Below are 14,702 nucleotides of genomic sequence, written 5' to 3' on the forward strand. Positions count from 1 at the left end.
AATGCTGAAAGAGAGTGTCCACAGCTGACTGTCGATGGTATGGTATAGCTGTGAGGGTTTTGTGTACAAGATAAATGCACATTTGAGAGTTCTGTGGTGTAGCTAAAAAAGACTGACCTACAGAGATGTGAAAAAAGCGGCATTCAAATAAGCCATTCCTTGCCATATTAATCAGGGAGTACATACACTGACAGGATGCTGTGACTCTCACAGTGAGGGAATCAGGTTGGGCTCTAATATTTTTTCTAGCAATGTCCGATTCAGTCTAACATCTGTAAAAGTTTTAAGGCACTTTCCACCAGCACTGTCAAAAAGAATTATGGAAGAATGATTTGTAGAATCAAGGAATCGGTGTCCTGGTTGCACATGCTAGACCAATGGCTTAATAACACAACAATGCTATTGCCTTTAATCTGTCACTATCTATGCTATTGATTATGGTGTAATTATATAAAATTATTATTTTTTTTAAAAAAGTGACAGTATTGTGCAATGAATAAAAAGTTTTATTTATAAACTTTTTATTTTTATAAAAAGTATTATTTATTATTAATAATAATTAACCTTACTTCATACTTGCAAATTTGTCGACTGATGCTATAATTAATCTACGTTATCTATTTTTAATTTAAGTTTTAAGTTGGTCTAAGTATCTTAGCACAGCGGAACTCTAGTATCCTTAGTCGGGCGAGTAGGGGGACTTTAAAATGTGACACACTGGACCCCGTTTCATTACGGAATGTTTTTGTTGATGCACTTGGAAGAGTGAATAGATTCAGCGGTACTGGTGTGGTTTAACGCGTAATTGGCGACTAATGCAGAGAAATATTAGCCCTGAAAACTGTTTGTAAAGCCCGCCAGTCTCCTGTGCCATCGTTCTAGTTTAAAATGGCTGACTGGAGTCCGATAGCGAAGGTGTACGACCCGCTGAAAGCTGGTAGCATCGACGGCACAGACGTGGAACCCCATGATCGAGCGGTCTGGAGGGCCATGGGTGCCCGGTACAAGCCCAACAAAGGCGTCGTTGGAGACCCACTGCTCACGCTTTTTGTGTCCCGCTTGAACCCACAGACCACCGAAGATAAACTACACAAAGTGTTCTCTAAGTACGGAGGCATCCAGCGGCTCCGGCTGGTCCGGGACATTGTCACGGGTTTCTCCAAAGGATATGCCTTCATTGAGTACAAAGAGGAGCGATCTGTGGTCCGGGCCCGCCGGTGTTCCAGATCTACTGGCGTTTAGATCAACTGGCGTTGGTCGAACAGATGTGTGGCAGACTTGCGTTTCAGGAGCTGCTACCGACAAACCAGCAAAAAAACGCCAAATGTGTCACCTGTGACACTTGTGAGGTTATCTCAAACACACTCCGTCAGTCTTGATGCTGTTGAACAACAAAATGTTTAAAAATGTGGCGAGTTTACCTGGTGATATCCTCATGCGTGACGCGATCGCGAAAACAGCAAACAAGTAACACCACGCCGTTGTTGTTCACAGGACAGCAAGAGTAAACGATCGGGAGACTCTTGTCGTCGTTATCGTTCCCCTCGCACGGTTTATTTCTCCGAATTCAGCGTTTTTGCTTCACAACTACAGCGTGCAGTTTACTTTGTGCACTAACATGGACTCGAGTCAACCAGCGCCACCTCTGGCCAAGTGCCACAGCCTACAGCCAGATCAACCTGTGACACACATCTGCACCACGTTTGAATTCGTGTCATGCACATTTGTACCTTTCAATTGTGTCTGTTTGTGCGTCATGCAAATAAACCTTTGAAATGAATGAAATGATATCATGTATTTATTATCAGCCTACATTTGTACAAAATGCCAAATGACATACACATAAGAATCACCATCCTGATATCAATACTTATGCCCATACGAAAAATGTCGTGAACACACTAATATTTCACCAGTGTTGTAACATCACATGTCGTTAGCGTAGTCTGTCTGTGTCTTCCCTCTGCAAACAAACATGTTAGAGTTGGTTGTGATATACAGTCTGCATAAGTGTGGTCAATCTAATAAACATTTATAAGGAGATGGCAGTTACTGTGAATGTACAGCAGTTACACAGTGATTAGTAATAAACAGTCAGACAATGACCCTGACAATCTCATTCAATCTTGCAGATTGCACCTTCTGTGGAAAGTGATACCACACGGTGTGTGTGGACTTCCCCTGTGCAGAAGGCGACTACAAATGTTGTGGGTGCTAAATAAACAGAAACAAATGATCCCTGTTGTCTTTGCTTACTGATTGTTTTCAGTGTTGACAATCCACATTGCTGGCATTGCATCTTTCAACATGTTTGTGGGTAGATTTGGATGTACCAGGGGTAAGTGCAGCCACTCAGCCTCTACTCAATGTGATCATAGCAGCAGGTGCAGATGTGTCACAAGTTTATCTAGTAGTGGCCTATGGTCATGTGTTAGTGGTGGGAACAGTCATATCCACTCACTCTCACTGGCTGTTTATTACTAATCACTGTGTAACTGCTGTGAATTCACAGTAACTGTCGTCTCCTTACAAATCTTCATTAGATTAACCACACTTATACAGACTGTATATAACTCCAGCCATGTTGATGAATTGCCTATATTGGCTGGAAATATTAATTTTCAGGGAAAAGACACAGACAGATGATGCTTACAGGATGTGATGTGACAACACTAATGAAATATTGATGTGTCATATTTGTCCAAGGTGTATTTCATTGTTATGGAAAAAGAGAATATTAAAATCATGATGACCAATTGGAGCAGTGATTTCTATGACTTTGTGTATATAATTTGGAATTTTGTACAAATGTAGGCCAATAAGGAATATATGATATCATTTCATTCTTTCCAAAGGTTTATTTGCATGACGCACAAACAGACACAATTGAAAGGTACAAATGTGCATGACACGAATTCAAACGTGGTGCAGATGTGTGTCACAGGTTGATCTGGCTGTAGGCTGTGGCACTTGGCCAGAGGTGGCGCTGGTTGACTCGAGTCCATGTTAGTGCACAAAGTAAACTGCACGCTGTAGTTGTGAAGCAAAAACGCTGAATTCGGAGAAATAAACCGTGCGAGGGGGACGATAACGACGACAAGAGTCTCCCGATCGTTTACTCTTGCTGTCCCGTGAACAACATCGGCGTGGTGTTACTTGTTTGCTGTTTTCGCGATCGCGTCGCGCACGAGGATATCACCAGGTAAACTCGCCACATTTTTAAACATTTTGTTGTTCAACAGCATCAAGACTGACGGAGTGTGTTTGAGATAACCTCACAAGTGTCACAGATGACACATTTGGCTTTTTTTGCTGGTTTGTCGGTAGGAGCTACTGAAACGCAAGACTGCCACACATCTGTTCGACCAACGCCAGTTGATCTAAACGCCAGTAGATCTGGAACACCGGGACGCCAACAAGCTGGTGGTCGACCAGCATGAAGTGTTCGTGGATTTTGAGCAAGAGAGGACTCTTAAAGGATGGGTGCCGCGGCGGCTCGGCGGCGGGCTTGGAGGGAAAAAGGAATCCGGACAGCTGCGGTTCGGCGGCAGGGACAGGCCTTTCCGTAAACCCATCAATCTCGGGGTAGACCCGGTGCAGGAACGAGGTGGTGGTGGTAGTGGAGGGAGGGAGTGGGGCAGACCAAGCGGGAGAGCCAGAGAGGATCGGGACCGACACAGAACAGAAGAGTGGGGCAACAGAGGAAGGAGAGATGACCGGGACAGAGGCCGAGAGTGGGATGACCGCAGGCACGGAGACAGGAGCAGGCACCGGGACCGGAGATGAAGCATGTGGCTGCACTTCAGCACTTCAGCTTTCAAAGGAGGACAGTGAATGAGTGTGTGACTTGGATAACTGTTTGTGTGAAAGGTTACTTTTTTGTATGCTGATATTCTTCAGATTGTACTGTATGGTAATCAGGACTCTGCCTGTGGCTGTCATATTCAGTTCTTCTCAGGGAAGTCTCAGGAATGACAAAGTAGGGTTGTTGTGTTTTGTTGGGGTTTTTTTTTTTTTTTACAAGTCTTTATTCTAGCGAAAAAATTACAATACGGGTGGTGTCCAGCCAAATGAGACTTACATCCATCATGTCAAACATGAGCGCCAGCAGCCAGAATCACTGCTTAAGAGTCCAATTGGATTGCTTTGGGAAATCGGAACTGTATTTTTATACAGTTATCATAAATATTATTACCCCACATATACAATTCAAATTTTATTTCTTGCAATTTAAGTCCCAACAGACTTTTTTCCCCATTTACTACAGAATGTTGTTTATCATGTAGATAAACTGAGACAAACAAAACTGCATTTCTTTTTCTGATATTAAGATATTCCAGGGATTAAATGCATAGTTAAACTTCTTTTCACTGACAGAAAGGGAAGTTTCGCTGGTCCGGCCCACTCAAGGTCAAAGGCTATATGTGACTCGCAATGTAAAATGAGTTTGCAGTTTTGTTTTGTTTTTAAAAAAGCATAAGTTTAAGAGCACATTGTCAGCCCCATTTCTTTTTAAAAAATGTAAATCAGATTATATCATAAACAATAAAATTCGTCATTGTTTTGAAATCTAAGGTGTTACTGTTTGTCAAAGTGTTGCAACATGTTTAAGATTTCCCAAGTTGGGTAGTTTTCCAGTGTAGCCTCATGTGACCCCTGTTTTCAGAGTTGGTAATGATGTGTTGTGCAAGATTTATACTTGAGGGAAGAAAACTCAGTATTCAAACACATTTACTCCTTTTTCCATATACATGCAACTCAGGAATTTGAATCAAATGCTTACTCAGCTCTTACTCAGCCATCTGATCCTCGGTCCTGCCCAGTGAGGTCAATCAGCTTTCGGTTATGGGTCACTGGGTGGATTCTTAAACTGTGCACAAGTATTTCTGAAGTCATCAATATGAAAGATGACGGGAAATGAATCTCTTATTTCATTAAAAGGTAATTCTCTAATGTACCAGAAAAAAACAAGAGGCAGAACTGACTTTTATTTCCAAGTATGTTCTGAGTAGTAAGCTGTCAATTGTAGTGTTATTTATACGAAGAGACAATGAAGTTAGTGCAAACACATATACGTCAAACACACTGAAAACTGAGGCTTTTTTCCACTGGTTTGTGTTTATTACTGTATGATTATTGGGAATACATGCTGGGACAAGACAAATTTCAAGCATTTGTTAAATATGACTTTGACATTTAATATTAATCATGCATGTATGCAAACATGCAAGATGATTTCCACTGCCACTTAGAAGTCATGCTTAGCTGGTCTTTGCCTTCCACCGTACCCGACATTCACGATGGGCCAGCCTGGGTAAGTCTCTCTTTGGACCGTGCTGAAGTTGATCCTGTGAATCAGAAGAATCAGAGCACGCAGACACAGAGTAGCTGCTCCCTACATGAAGGACACTGTGATGATGATAAACCTGCTCTCACCTGAACGCAGGGTTGATGCCAATGTTGTCAGGCTGCGGGAAAGCAGGTGTCCGCCTCCTGTGGCAGGAGGATGGGGGAGGGAAGTCTTTCTGATACTGAGACTGCATCTGGGCTGTTTCCTGTTCGTTTTTTGCTGCTGCTGACATGTGATCACGGTTGCCTTCTTGCTCATTCCCTCTCACTTCTCTGTCCTCGCGTCTGTTTCCTCTTCCTGTTTATCATGAGGATGCAGGAGGAGAATGGTGAGATTCCTGTTGTGTGTTACAGCCTGCTGAAGGGTAATCAGAACTTTGCTAAAGGCAGAATTTCATCAACAGTAATCACACTTTCCATAAATAAACTTTCTTACTTTCTTGATCATACTACATGTATTACACTATTTGCTTTTTTCATTTTAATCTTGAGAGAATAATACTTTATACATAAATGAGATGAAATGTTCTTATGAATATAAATCATTTGCTTTGGATGTCGCAGAGCTGTGTGAAGGACACGGGAACACATACACAAATAATTACTGCTGAGGGCAATCCAATCCTGTGTCTGTGAGTAAGAGTGGCAGGAATTTCACTGCACAGCAGAGAAAACAATATCACTCCTCCAGATGCTCTGTGTCTATAACAGCATTTTCACATTTAACCTTATATGGTCTTTCTTATGTTCTATTTGAGGTATTAAATACTTTATTACAGTGTTTTTCAGTTTAATGGCAGTGTAGGGTTTTTTTTAATCTAAGCTTTAATCACAAAATCACCTTTATAATCTCTACCATCTCTGCCTTCTCACTCATAGCACACTGCCCAAACCATTTCCAAGACACACACATGCACTGAACAGAAAGCCACAGCCTTGCGTGCACTGTGCCATCATAAATGAGTCTTATCTTTATACAGACATGATGAGTTTACTCTCTAGGGTGAGCCAAGTCTGTTGACCTTTGCCTGGATCTTGGTCTGGGATAGGCCTGAAGCAGAAAGCCTCACGTGATGTGGTCTCCATCTTAGCAGGTGTGTCCGGGTAGAGGAGGAATCCTAAAAAGGGTGAAACGTAGACTGTTGACTCTTGTTCCCCTTTTTTAAACCCACTACTTTGGAGTGATTCCAGTTAGCACAGAACATGTAGCCCAACGCTGTTCACAGTTTCTGAAATCTTTCCAGTTAGGTCTCTTTTTCACAGCTTGTTTACTTTGCATATAAATTCTATAAAATATGCGTAATGGCAGTGACAATTAATCATTCACACAGACCTGATTTTTGTGACAACAAAACAAAGTTTTATTTCTGTCTGTTTATTTAGTGATGTGCACCGAGATTAAAGCGAGATCAGAAATAATGACGGTAATTTTGAATCCTTTTGTTATTTCTTGACTAGGACATTGTTTCTATTTCTGTTTTACTCTTTTCAGTGTTTGAACTTTCTTTCATTTTTGAAAAAAACGATGCAATGTTTTACTGTATTTCTTTCTTTGATCCCACTGTGAGCCGTGAAACTAATGGAGTTATTTGTGCAAGGGGAGGGAGGGAGGGTGGTGTGGGGGGTGATGAGTGCAGTGGTGGGAACAGAGCTTTGCTGACTGATACCTCCATGTTAACCCTGGAAAGACTTGAGAACATTTCCCAGCTTTCATTTTCATCTTCGTTCCCATTTGTGAAGCCTAAGATTCACTCTGTAATTTTAACTTTCTTCACCAGATGCAGAGGGTTTTTGTTTTTTGAAATTAGTTTTGTCATGCCGCTCTCTCCCTTTAAAAAAAAAAAAAACATTCGAAAAACAAAAAGAAGCACCACGAGATTCAGAGGTTCGGTAGACCTTGTACCGAGACATACTCAGTATGTGGGTTAGGAGAACAACGGATAAAAATTGGGGGAAATTGGATAAAAAGGATAAAAAAAAATAACACTCACATACTGAAAATGCACAACATAGTGGTAAAAGTCTCAGACAAATAGGGTTTAAAATGACATCTTCCGCCAACACCTCAGATTATTGTTGTCATATATTATAGTAAGTGATTTGCAAGCTTGTGAGGAATTTACAATAAACAAAAAAATACCTTAAAAAGGATTGCATCACTTAAGAGTTTTTCCATAAATATAAGACTACCTGCTGAAAAGTGCAGGCTCAAACAAGCCCTCTAATGTGAAAAAAGTAATGCTGGATTCATGTCAAAGACGCAGGGAACATTGCTGAGTTCTAGCCAAATGCCCCAGGGTAACTACTGAATGGGAAACTTGTCATTTTCTCTTCCCCCCTTCTTTTTTCCCATTCCTTTCTTGGCTTGGTGTGTCACTTAACACTGCTGTGGTCAAATTTATTTTGCCATCATCACACTTGGTACGGTGCAGCCACCCTTGCAAGACATTTAAACGCATTAACTTTGGAAACAAGGCTTAGCTCGGCACTTCTAGCTTACGGGTGCTGATATTTTATGCCTGTCTGTCAGCAAGACAAACTACCAAGTCAAGCTTGGTGGACAGGTGAAGCGAATCCAGATCACTTTTATTTTAAACTCAAAAACAGATCGTTGGCTTTAGTGGAGAATGGAGTCTCTGGCCAACTTTCTAGTTTACTTATTACCTAGTTGAATCAGTTTTTAAAAAATGGTCATCCAGCCTTTATTTTAATAATATTACTTATAAAAATTCTCATTTTGGAGCATATTCCCTTTTAAACCTGTCTGACTGAACTCACGGACCAAAGTTTCAGCATTCTGGTACTTCATCTGCTTTATTGTCCCAGCTGGTTACTGCTCTATCTGCCAGCCACCGGTGAACAACAGAACACCATGACTACTGCAGTAAACAAGCTTTAAGAAGCTCTTTGTATAAGCGGGCACACAAACACTCACAGTGCAGAGAAATATAGGAAGTAGAGGGTAACACGGCAGAAAGCTTATGTGTTTTTTTAAAGGAAGGTAAGCATTACAGTCACAATGCCCTCCATTTTAAATTTCATAGTTATTATTCTTGGATTTGGTAGTTTTTTTTAAATTAAATTCTGATAGTTTTTTTGTCTTACTTTTTAATGCATCTTTTCTAAAACTTTTTTAGGAGCAGACACCAAAGATTTAGAACATCGGGTGATGCCAGTGATCCAGGAACCAGCAGACAAAATGTTCTTTGAAAATGCCAGCCTGCAGCAACCACGTCGCCACCACGAATTCTTTCTGCGCAGTAGGCCCTACAGGGGCGAACCACCAACAGTGGCAGGTAAAGTCCTGCTGCTCCTTCATACCAGCAACAGATAAAGTTACTTATGCTCTCAAATCCTCCACTGTCAGCTTTAATCATCTAAATTAGTGTTTGTAAAAAAAGCTCAGTGGCAAAGGAAAAAAAGAAAGAAAGTTCAAACACTGAAAAGAGTAAAACAGAAATAGAAACAATGTCCTAGTCAAGAAATAACAAAAGGATTCAAAATTACCGTCATTATTTCTGATCTCGCTTTAATCTCGGTGCACATCACTAAATAAACAGACAGAAATAAAACTTTGTTTTGTTGTCACAAAAATCAGGTCTGTGTGAATGATTAATTGTCACTGTCATTAAGCATATTTTATAGAATTTATATGCAAAGTAAACAAGCTGTGAAAAAGAGACCTAACTGGAAAGATTTCAGAAACTGTGAAACTTGTAAAATATGTGTACACACGCACACAAGAATTTCACTCACATGTGCTGTACCAATGTACCTGCACATGTGATGTGACAATAAAAGTGATTTGATTTGATTTGATTTGATTTAACTGGAATCACTCCAAAGTAGTGGGTTAAAAAAGGGGAACAAGAGTCAACAGTCTACGTTTCACCCTTTTTAGGATTCCTCCTCTACCCGGACACACCTGCTAAGATGGAGACCACATCACGTGAGGCTTTCTGCTTCAGGCCTATCCCAGACCAAGATCCAGGCAAAGGTCAACAGACTTGGCTCACCCTAGAGAGTAAACTCATCATGTCTGTATAAAGATAAGACTCATTTATGATGGCACGCAAGGCTGTGGCTTTCTGTTCAGTGCATGTGTGTGTCTTGGAAATGGTTTGGGCAGTGTGCTATGAGTGAGAAGGCAGAGATGGTAGAGATTATAAAGGTGATTTTGTGATTAAAGCTTAGATTAAAAAAAAACCCCTACACTGCCATTAAACTGAAAAACACTGTAATAAAGTATTTAATACCTCAAATAGAACATAAGAAAGACCATATAAGGTTAAATGTGAAAATGCTGTTATAGACACAGAGCATCTGGAGGAGTGATATTGTTTTCTCTGCTGTGCAGTGAAATTCCTGCCACTCTTACTCACAGACACAGGATTGGATTGCCCTCAGCAGTAATTATTTGTGTATGTGTTCCCGTGTCCTTCACACAGCTCTGCGACATCCAAAGCAAATGATTTATATTCATAAGAACATTTCATCTCATTTATGTATAAAGTATTATTCTCTCAAGATTAAAATGAAAAAAGCAAATAGTGTAATACATGTAGTATGATCAAGAAAGTAAGAAAGTTTATTTATGGAAAGTGTGATTACTGTTGATGAAATTCTGCCTTTAGCAAAGTTCTGATTACCCTTCAGCAGGCTGTAACACACAACAGGAATCTCACCATTCTCCTCCTGCATCCTCATGATAAACAGGAAGAGGAAACAGACGCGAGGACAGAGAAGTGAGAGGGAATGAGCAAGAAGGCAACCGTGATCACATGTCAGCAGCAGCAAAAAACGAACAGGAAACAGCCCAGATGCAGTCTCAGTATCAGAAAGACTTCCCTCCCCCATCCTCCTGCCACAGGAGGCGGACACCTGCTTTCCCGCAGCCTGACAACATTGGCATTAACCCTGCGTTCAGGTGAGAGCAGGTTTATCATCATCACAGTGTCCTTCATGTAGGGAGCAGCTACTCTGTGTCTGCGTGCTCTGATTCTTCTGATTCACAGGATCAACTTCAGCACGGTCCAAAGAGAGACTTACCCAGGCTGGCCCATCGTGAATGTCGGGTACGGTGGAAGGCAAAGACCAGCTAAGCATGACTTCTAAGTGGCAGTGGAAATCATCTTGCATGTTTGCATACATGCATGATTAATATTAAATGTCAAAGTCATATTTAACAAATGCTTGAAATTTGTCTTGTCCCAGCATGTATTCCCAATAATCATACAGTAATAAACACAAACCAGTGGAAAAAAGCCTCAGTTTTCAGTGTGTTTGACGTATATGTGTTTGCACTAACTTCATTGTCTCTTCGTATAAATAACACTACAATTGACAGCTTACTACTCAGAACATACTTGGAAATAAAAGTCAGTTCTACCTCTTGTTTTTTTCTGGTACATTAGAGAATTACCTTTTAATGAAATAAGAGATTCATTTCCCGTCATCTTTCATATTGATGACTTCAGAAATACTTGTGCACAGTTTAAGAATCCACCCAGTGACCCATAACCGAAAGCTGATTGACCTCACTGGGCAGGACCGAGGATCAGATGGCTGAGTAAGAGCTGAGTAGCTGGTCAGGGACTTCATCTGCTCTGCACTACCCGACTCACTGGACCCTCTACAGTTTGCATACCGCCACAACAGGTCCACTGATGATGCCATAGCCCTGACACTACACACTGCCCTGTCACACCTGGAGAAGAGAGACACGTATGTGAGGATGCTGTTTGTAGATTACAGCTCAGCATTCAATACCATCGTTCCCTCGAAGCTGGACAGGAAACTGCAGGATCTAGGACTGAGCAGCTCCCTCTGCAGCTGGATCCTTAGCTTCCTGTCTGACAGACGCCAGGTGGTCAGACTGGGCAGCATCACCTCATCCCCCATCACACTGAACACTGGTGCTCCACAGGGGTGTGTACTGAGCCCTCTCCTGTACTCACTCTACACTCTACACACACACACACACACACACTCTACTCCCTACGACTGCACAGCCACTAACAGCTCCAACATCATTGTGAAGTTTGCGGACGACACTACAGTGGTGGGTCTTATCACCAATGGTGATGAGACGGCTTACAGGGAGGAGGTCAGCGCCCTGACCCACTGGTGTCAAGACAACCATCTCACCCTCAACGTCGCAAAGACAAAGGAGTTGATAGTGGACTTCCGGAGGTGCAGAGAAGTACACACCCCCATCACCATCAACGGCGCTGCTGTGGAGAGAGTGAGCAGCTTCCGGTTCCTTGGAGTACATCTGGCTGAGGATCTTACGTGGTCAGTACACACAAACAAAACAGTGAAGAAGGCGCAGCAGCGCCTCTTCTTTCTCAGGAGACTGAAAAGATTCGGCATGAGCCCCCGCATCCTCAGGACCTTCTATCACTGTGCCATTGAGAGCATCCTCACTGGATGCATCACCACCTGGTATGGCAACAGCACCGCCTACAACTGCAAAGCTCTCCAGCGAGTAGTGCGGTGCTCTGAACGGATAATTGGAGGTGAGCTTCCCTCCCTCCAAGACATCTACAGGAAGCGGTGCCTGAGGAAAGCGGGGAGGATCATCAAGGACTCCAGTCACCCCAGCCATAAACTGTTCAGACTGCTTCCATCAGGAAGGAGGCTCTGCAGCATCCGGTCCCGTACCAGCAGACTGAGAGACAGCTTCTTCCACCAGGCCATCAGACTGCTGAACACGTCATAGACACCTCAGCTTCACTACTGGAACTTCAACATTATGCACTCCACACTGTATATAAATGCCACTTGTTTTGCACATATTCAACTCTGTATATTTTATATATATTATTATTATTATTATTATTTTTTTTTTTTTTTTTTTTTTTTACTATTTAATTTGTAAAAATGTGTATACACACACACACACACACACACACACACACACACACACGTAGGAAAATATTTAGTATACACATCCAGAAATGCATACACTATTATATATTGTACATATATTTATTAGTTTCAGGTTGGCCATTCTTGTATTTTGCTCGTTTGTGTTGTTGTGTTTGCACATCTCTGTTGCTTGTGGGGCTCGCACACAAGAATTTCACTCGCATGTGCTGTGCCAGTGTGCCTGCACATGTGATGTGACAATAAAAGTGATTTGATTTGATTTTGATTTGATTTGAGTAAGCATTTGATTCAAATTCCTGAGTTGCATGTATATGGAAAAAGGAGTAAATGTGTTTGAATACTGAGTTTTCTTCCCTCAAGTATAAATCTTGCACAACACATCATTACCAACTCTGAAAACAGGGGTCACATGAGGCTACACTGGAAAACTACCCAACTTGGGAAATCTTAAACATGTTGCAACACTTTGACAAACAGTAACACCTTAGATTTCAAAACAATGACGAATTTTATTGTTTATGATATAATCTGATTTACATTTTTTAAAAAGAAATGGGGCTGACAATGTGCTCTTAAACTTATGCTTTTTTAAAAACAAAACAAAACTGCAAACTCATTTTACATTGCGAGTCACATATAGCCTTTGACATTGAGTGGGCCGGACCAGCGAAACTTCCCTTTCTGTCAGTGAAAAGAAGTTTAACTATGCATTTAATCCCTGGAATATCTTAATATCAGAAAAAGAAATGCAGTTTTGTTTGTCTCAGTTTATCTACATGATAAACAACATTCTGTAGTAAATGGGGAAAAAAGTCTGTTGGGACTTAAATTGCAAGAAATAAAATTTGAATTGTATATGTGGGGTAATAATATTTATGATAACTGTATAAAAATACAGTTCCGATTTCCCAAAGCAATCCAATTGGACTCTTAAGCAGTGATTCTGGCTGCTGGCGCTCATGTTTGACATGATGGATGTAAGTCTCATTTGGCTGGACACCACCCGTATTGTAATTTTTTCGCTAGAATAAAGACTTGTAAAAAAAAAAAAAAAAAAAACCCCAACAAAACACAACAACCCTACTTTGTCATTCCTGAGACTTCCCTGAGAAGAACTGAATATGACAGCCACAGGCAGAGTCCTGATTACCATACAGTACAATCTGAAGAATATCAGCATACAAAAAAGTAACCTTTCACACAAACAGTTATCCAAGTCACACACTCATTCACTGTCCTCCTTTGAAAGCCTTCAGCTGTGCTTTGAACCATCCGTCAGTCTTGCAGTAGCGCTGAAGTGCAGCCACATGCTTCATCTCCGGTCCCGGTGCCTGCTCCTGTCTCCGTGCCTGCGGTCATCCCACTCTCGGCCTCTGTCCCGGTCATCTCTCCTTCCTCTGTTGCCCCACTCTTCTGTTCTGTGTCGGTCCCGATCCTCTCTGGCTCTCCCGCTTGGTCTGCCCCACTCCCTCCCTCCACCACCACCACCACCACCTCGTTCCTGCACCGGGTCTACCCCGAGATTGATGGGTTTACGGAAAGGCCTGTCCCTGCCGCCGAACCGCAGCTGTCCGGATTCCTTTTTCCCTCCAAGCCCGCCGCCGAGCCGCCGCGGCACCCATCCTTTAAGAGTCCTCTCTTGCTCAAAATCCACGAACACTTCATGCTGGTCGACCACCAGCTTGTTAGCTGTCCCGACCACAGATCGCTCCTCTTTGTACTCAATGAAGGCATATCTTTTGGAGAAACCCGTGACAATGTCCCGGACCAGCCGGAGCCGCTGGATGTCTCCGTACTTAGAGAACACTTTGTGTAGTTTATATGAAGTAAGGTTTATTATTATTATTAATAATAAATAATACTTTTTATAAAAATAAAAAGTTTATAAATAAAACTTTTTATTCATTGCACAATACTGTCACTTTTTAAAAAAAAAATAATTTTATATAATTACACCATAATCAATAGCATAGATAGTGACAGATTAAAGGCAATAGCATTGTTGTGTTATTAAGCCATTGGTCTAGCATGTGCAACCAGGACACCGATTCCTTGATTCTACAAATCATTCTTCCATAATTCTTTTTGACAGTGCTGGTGGAAAGTGCCTTAAAACTTTTACAGATGTTAGACTGAATCGGACATTGCTAGAAAAAATATTAGAGCCCAACCTGATTCCCTCACTGTGAGAGTCACAGCATCCTGTCAGTGTATGCACTCCCTGATTAATATGGCAAGGAATGACTTATTTGAATGCCGCTTTTTTCACATCTCTGTAGGCCAGTCTTTTTAGCTACACCACAGAACTCTCAAATGTGCATTTATCTTGTACACAAACGCCTCACAGCTATACCATACCATCGACAGTCAGCTGTGGACACTCTCTTTCAGCATTTGGTTGCTGTGCACTACGTTTCATTTGGAGTCATGAGGGACATGTCTCTATTTCTATGTCCAGGACC

The 14,702-nt window shown here is 41.6% G+C and overlaps 2 protein-coding genes across 2 annotated transcripts; one reads left to right on the forward strand and one right to left on the reverse strand.

The window, feature by feature from the left end:
• Positions 1–727: 727 nt before the first annotated feature.
• On the forward strand, positions 728–4,568 carry LOC146660627 (U11/U12 small nuclear ribonucleoprotein 35 kDa protein-like). The gene is made up of 2 exons (XM_085420593.1): positions 728–1,219; positions 3,395–4,568. Exons 1-2 carry the CDS (start codon positions 889–891, stop codon positions 3,784–3,786), a joined length of 723 nt encoding a protein of 240 aa, XP_085276719.1. The 5' UTR covers positions 728–888; the 3' UTR covers positions 3,787–4,568.
• An 8,161-nt stretch (positions 4,569–12,729) lies between these two features.
• LOC146660628 (U11/U12 small nuclear ribonucleoprotein 35 kDa protein-like) lies at positions 12,730–14,659 on the reverse strand. Its single transcript, XM_085421652.1, has 3 exons — positions 14,594–14,659; positions 13,534–14,101; positions 12,730–13,490 (listed from the first exon to the last, which is right to left on the reverse strand). Exons 1-2 carry the CDS (start codon positions 14,657–14,659, stop codon positions 13,553–13,555), a joined length of 615 nt encoding a protein of 204 aa, XP_085277778.1. The 3' UTR covers positions 12,730–13,490; positions 13,534–13,552.
• Positions 14,660–14,702: the final 43 nt, after the last annotated feature.

The sequence above is a fragment of the Rhamphochromis longiceps genome, linkage group LG10 (assembly GCF_057381845.1).
Source record: "Rhamphochromis longiceps isolate RC_006_pf linkage group LG10, R_longiceps_female_GT1.1, whole genome shotgun sequence".
Classification (NCBI taxonomy): domain Eukaryota; kingdom Metazoa; phylum Chordata; class Actinopteri; order Cichliformes; family Cichlidae; genus Rhamphochromis; species Rhamphochromis longiceps.

Excerpts from the sequence above, each read along its gene's own strand:
- LOC146660627 (XM_085420593.1), top strand. The coding sequence starts at position 889 with ATGGCTGACTGGAGTCCGATAGCGAAGGTGTACGACCCGCTGAAAGCT. Across the intron at positions 1,220-3,394 it reads TGTGGTCCGGGCCCGCCGGT|ATCTGGAACACCGGGACGCC; the intron begins GTTCCAGATCTA and ends AAACGCCAGTAG.
- LOC146660628 (XM_085421652.1), bottom strand. The coding sequence starts at position 14,659 with ATGAAACGTAGTGCACAGCAACCAAATGCTGAAAGAGAGTGTCCACAG. Across the intron at positions 14,102-14,593 it reads AGCTGACTGTCGATGGTATG|TATTATTTATTATTAATAAT; the intron begins GTATAGCTGTGA and ends TTTTATAAAAAG.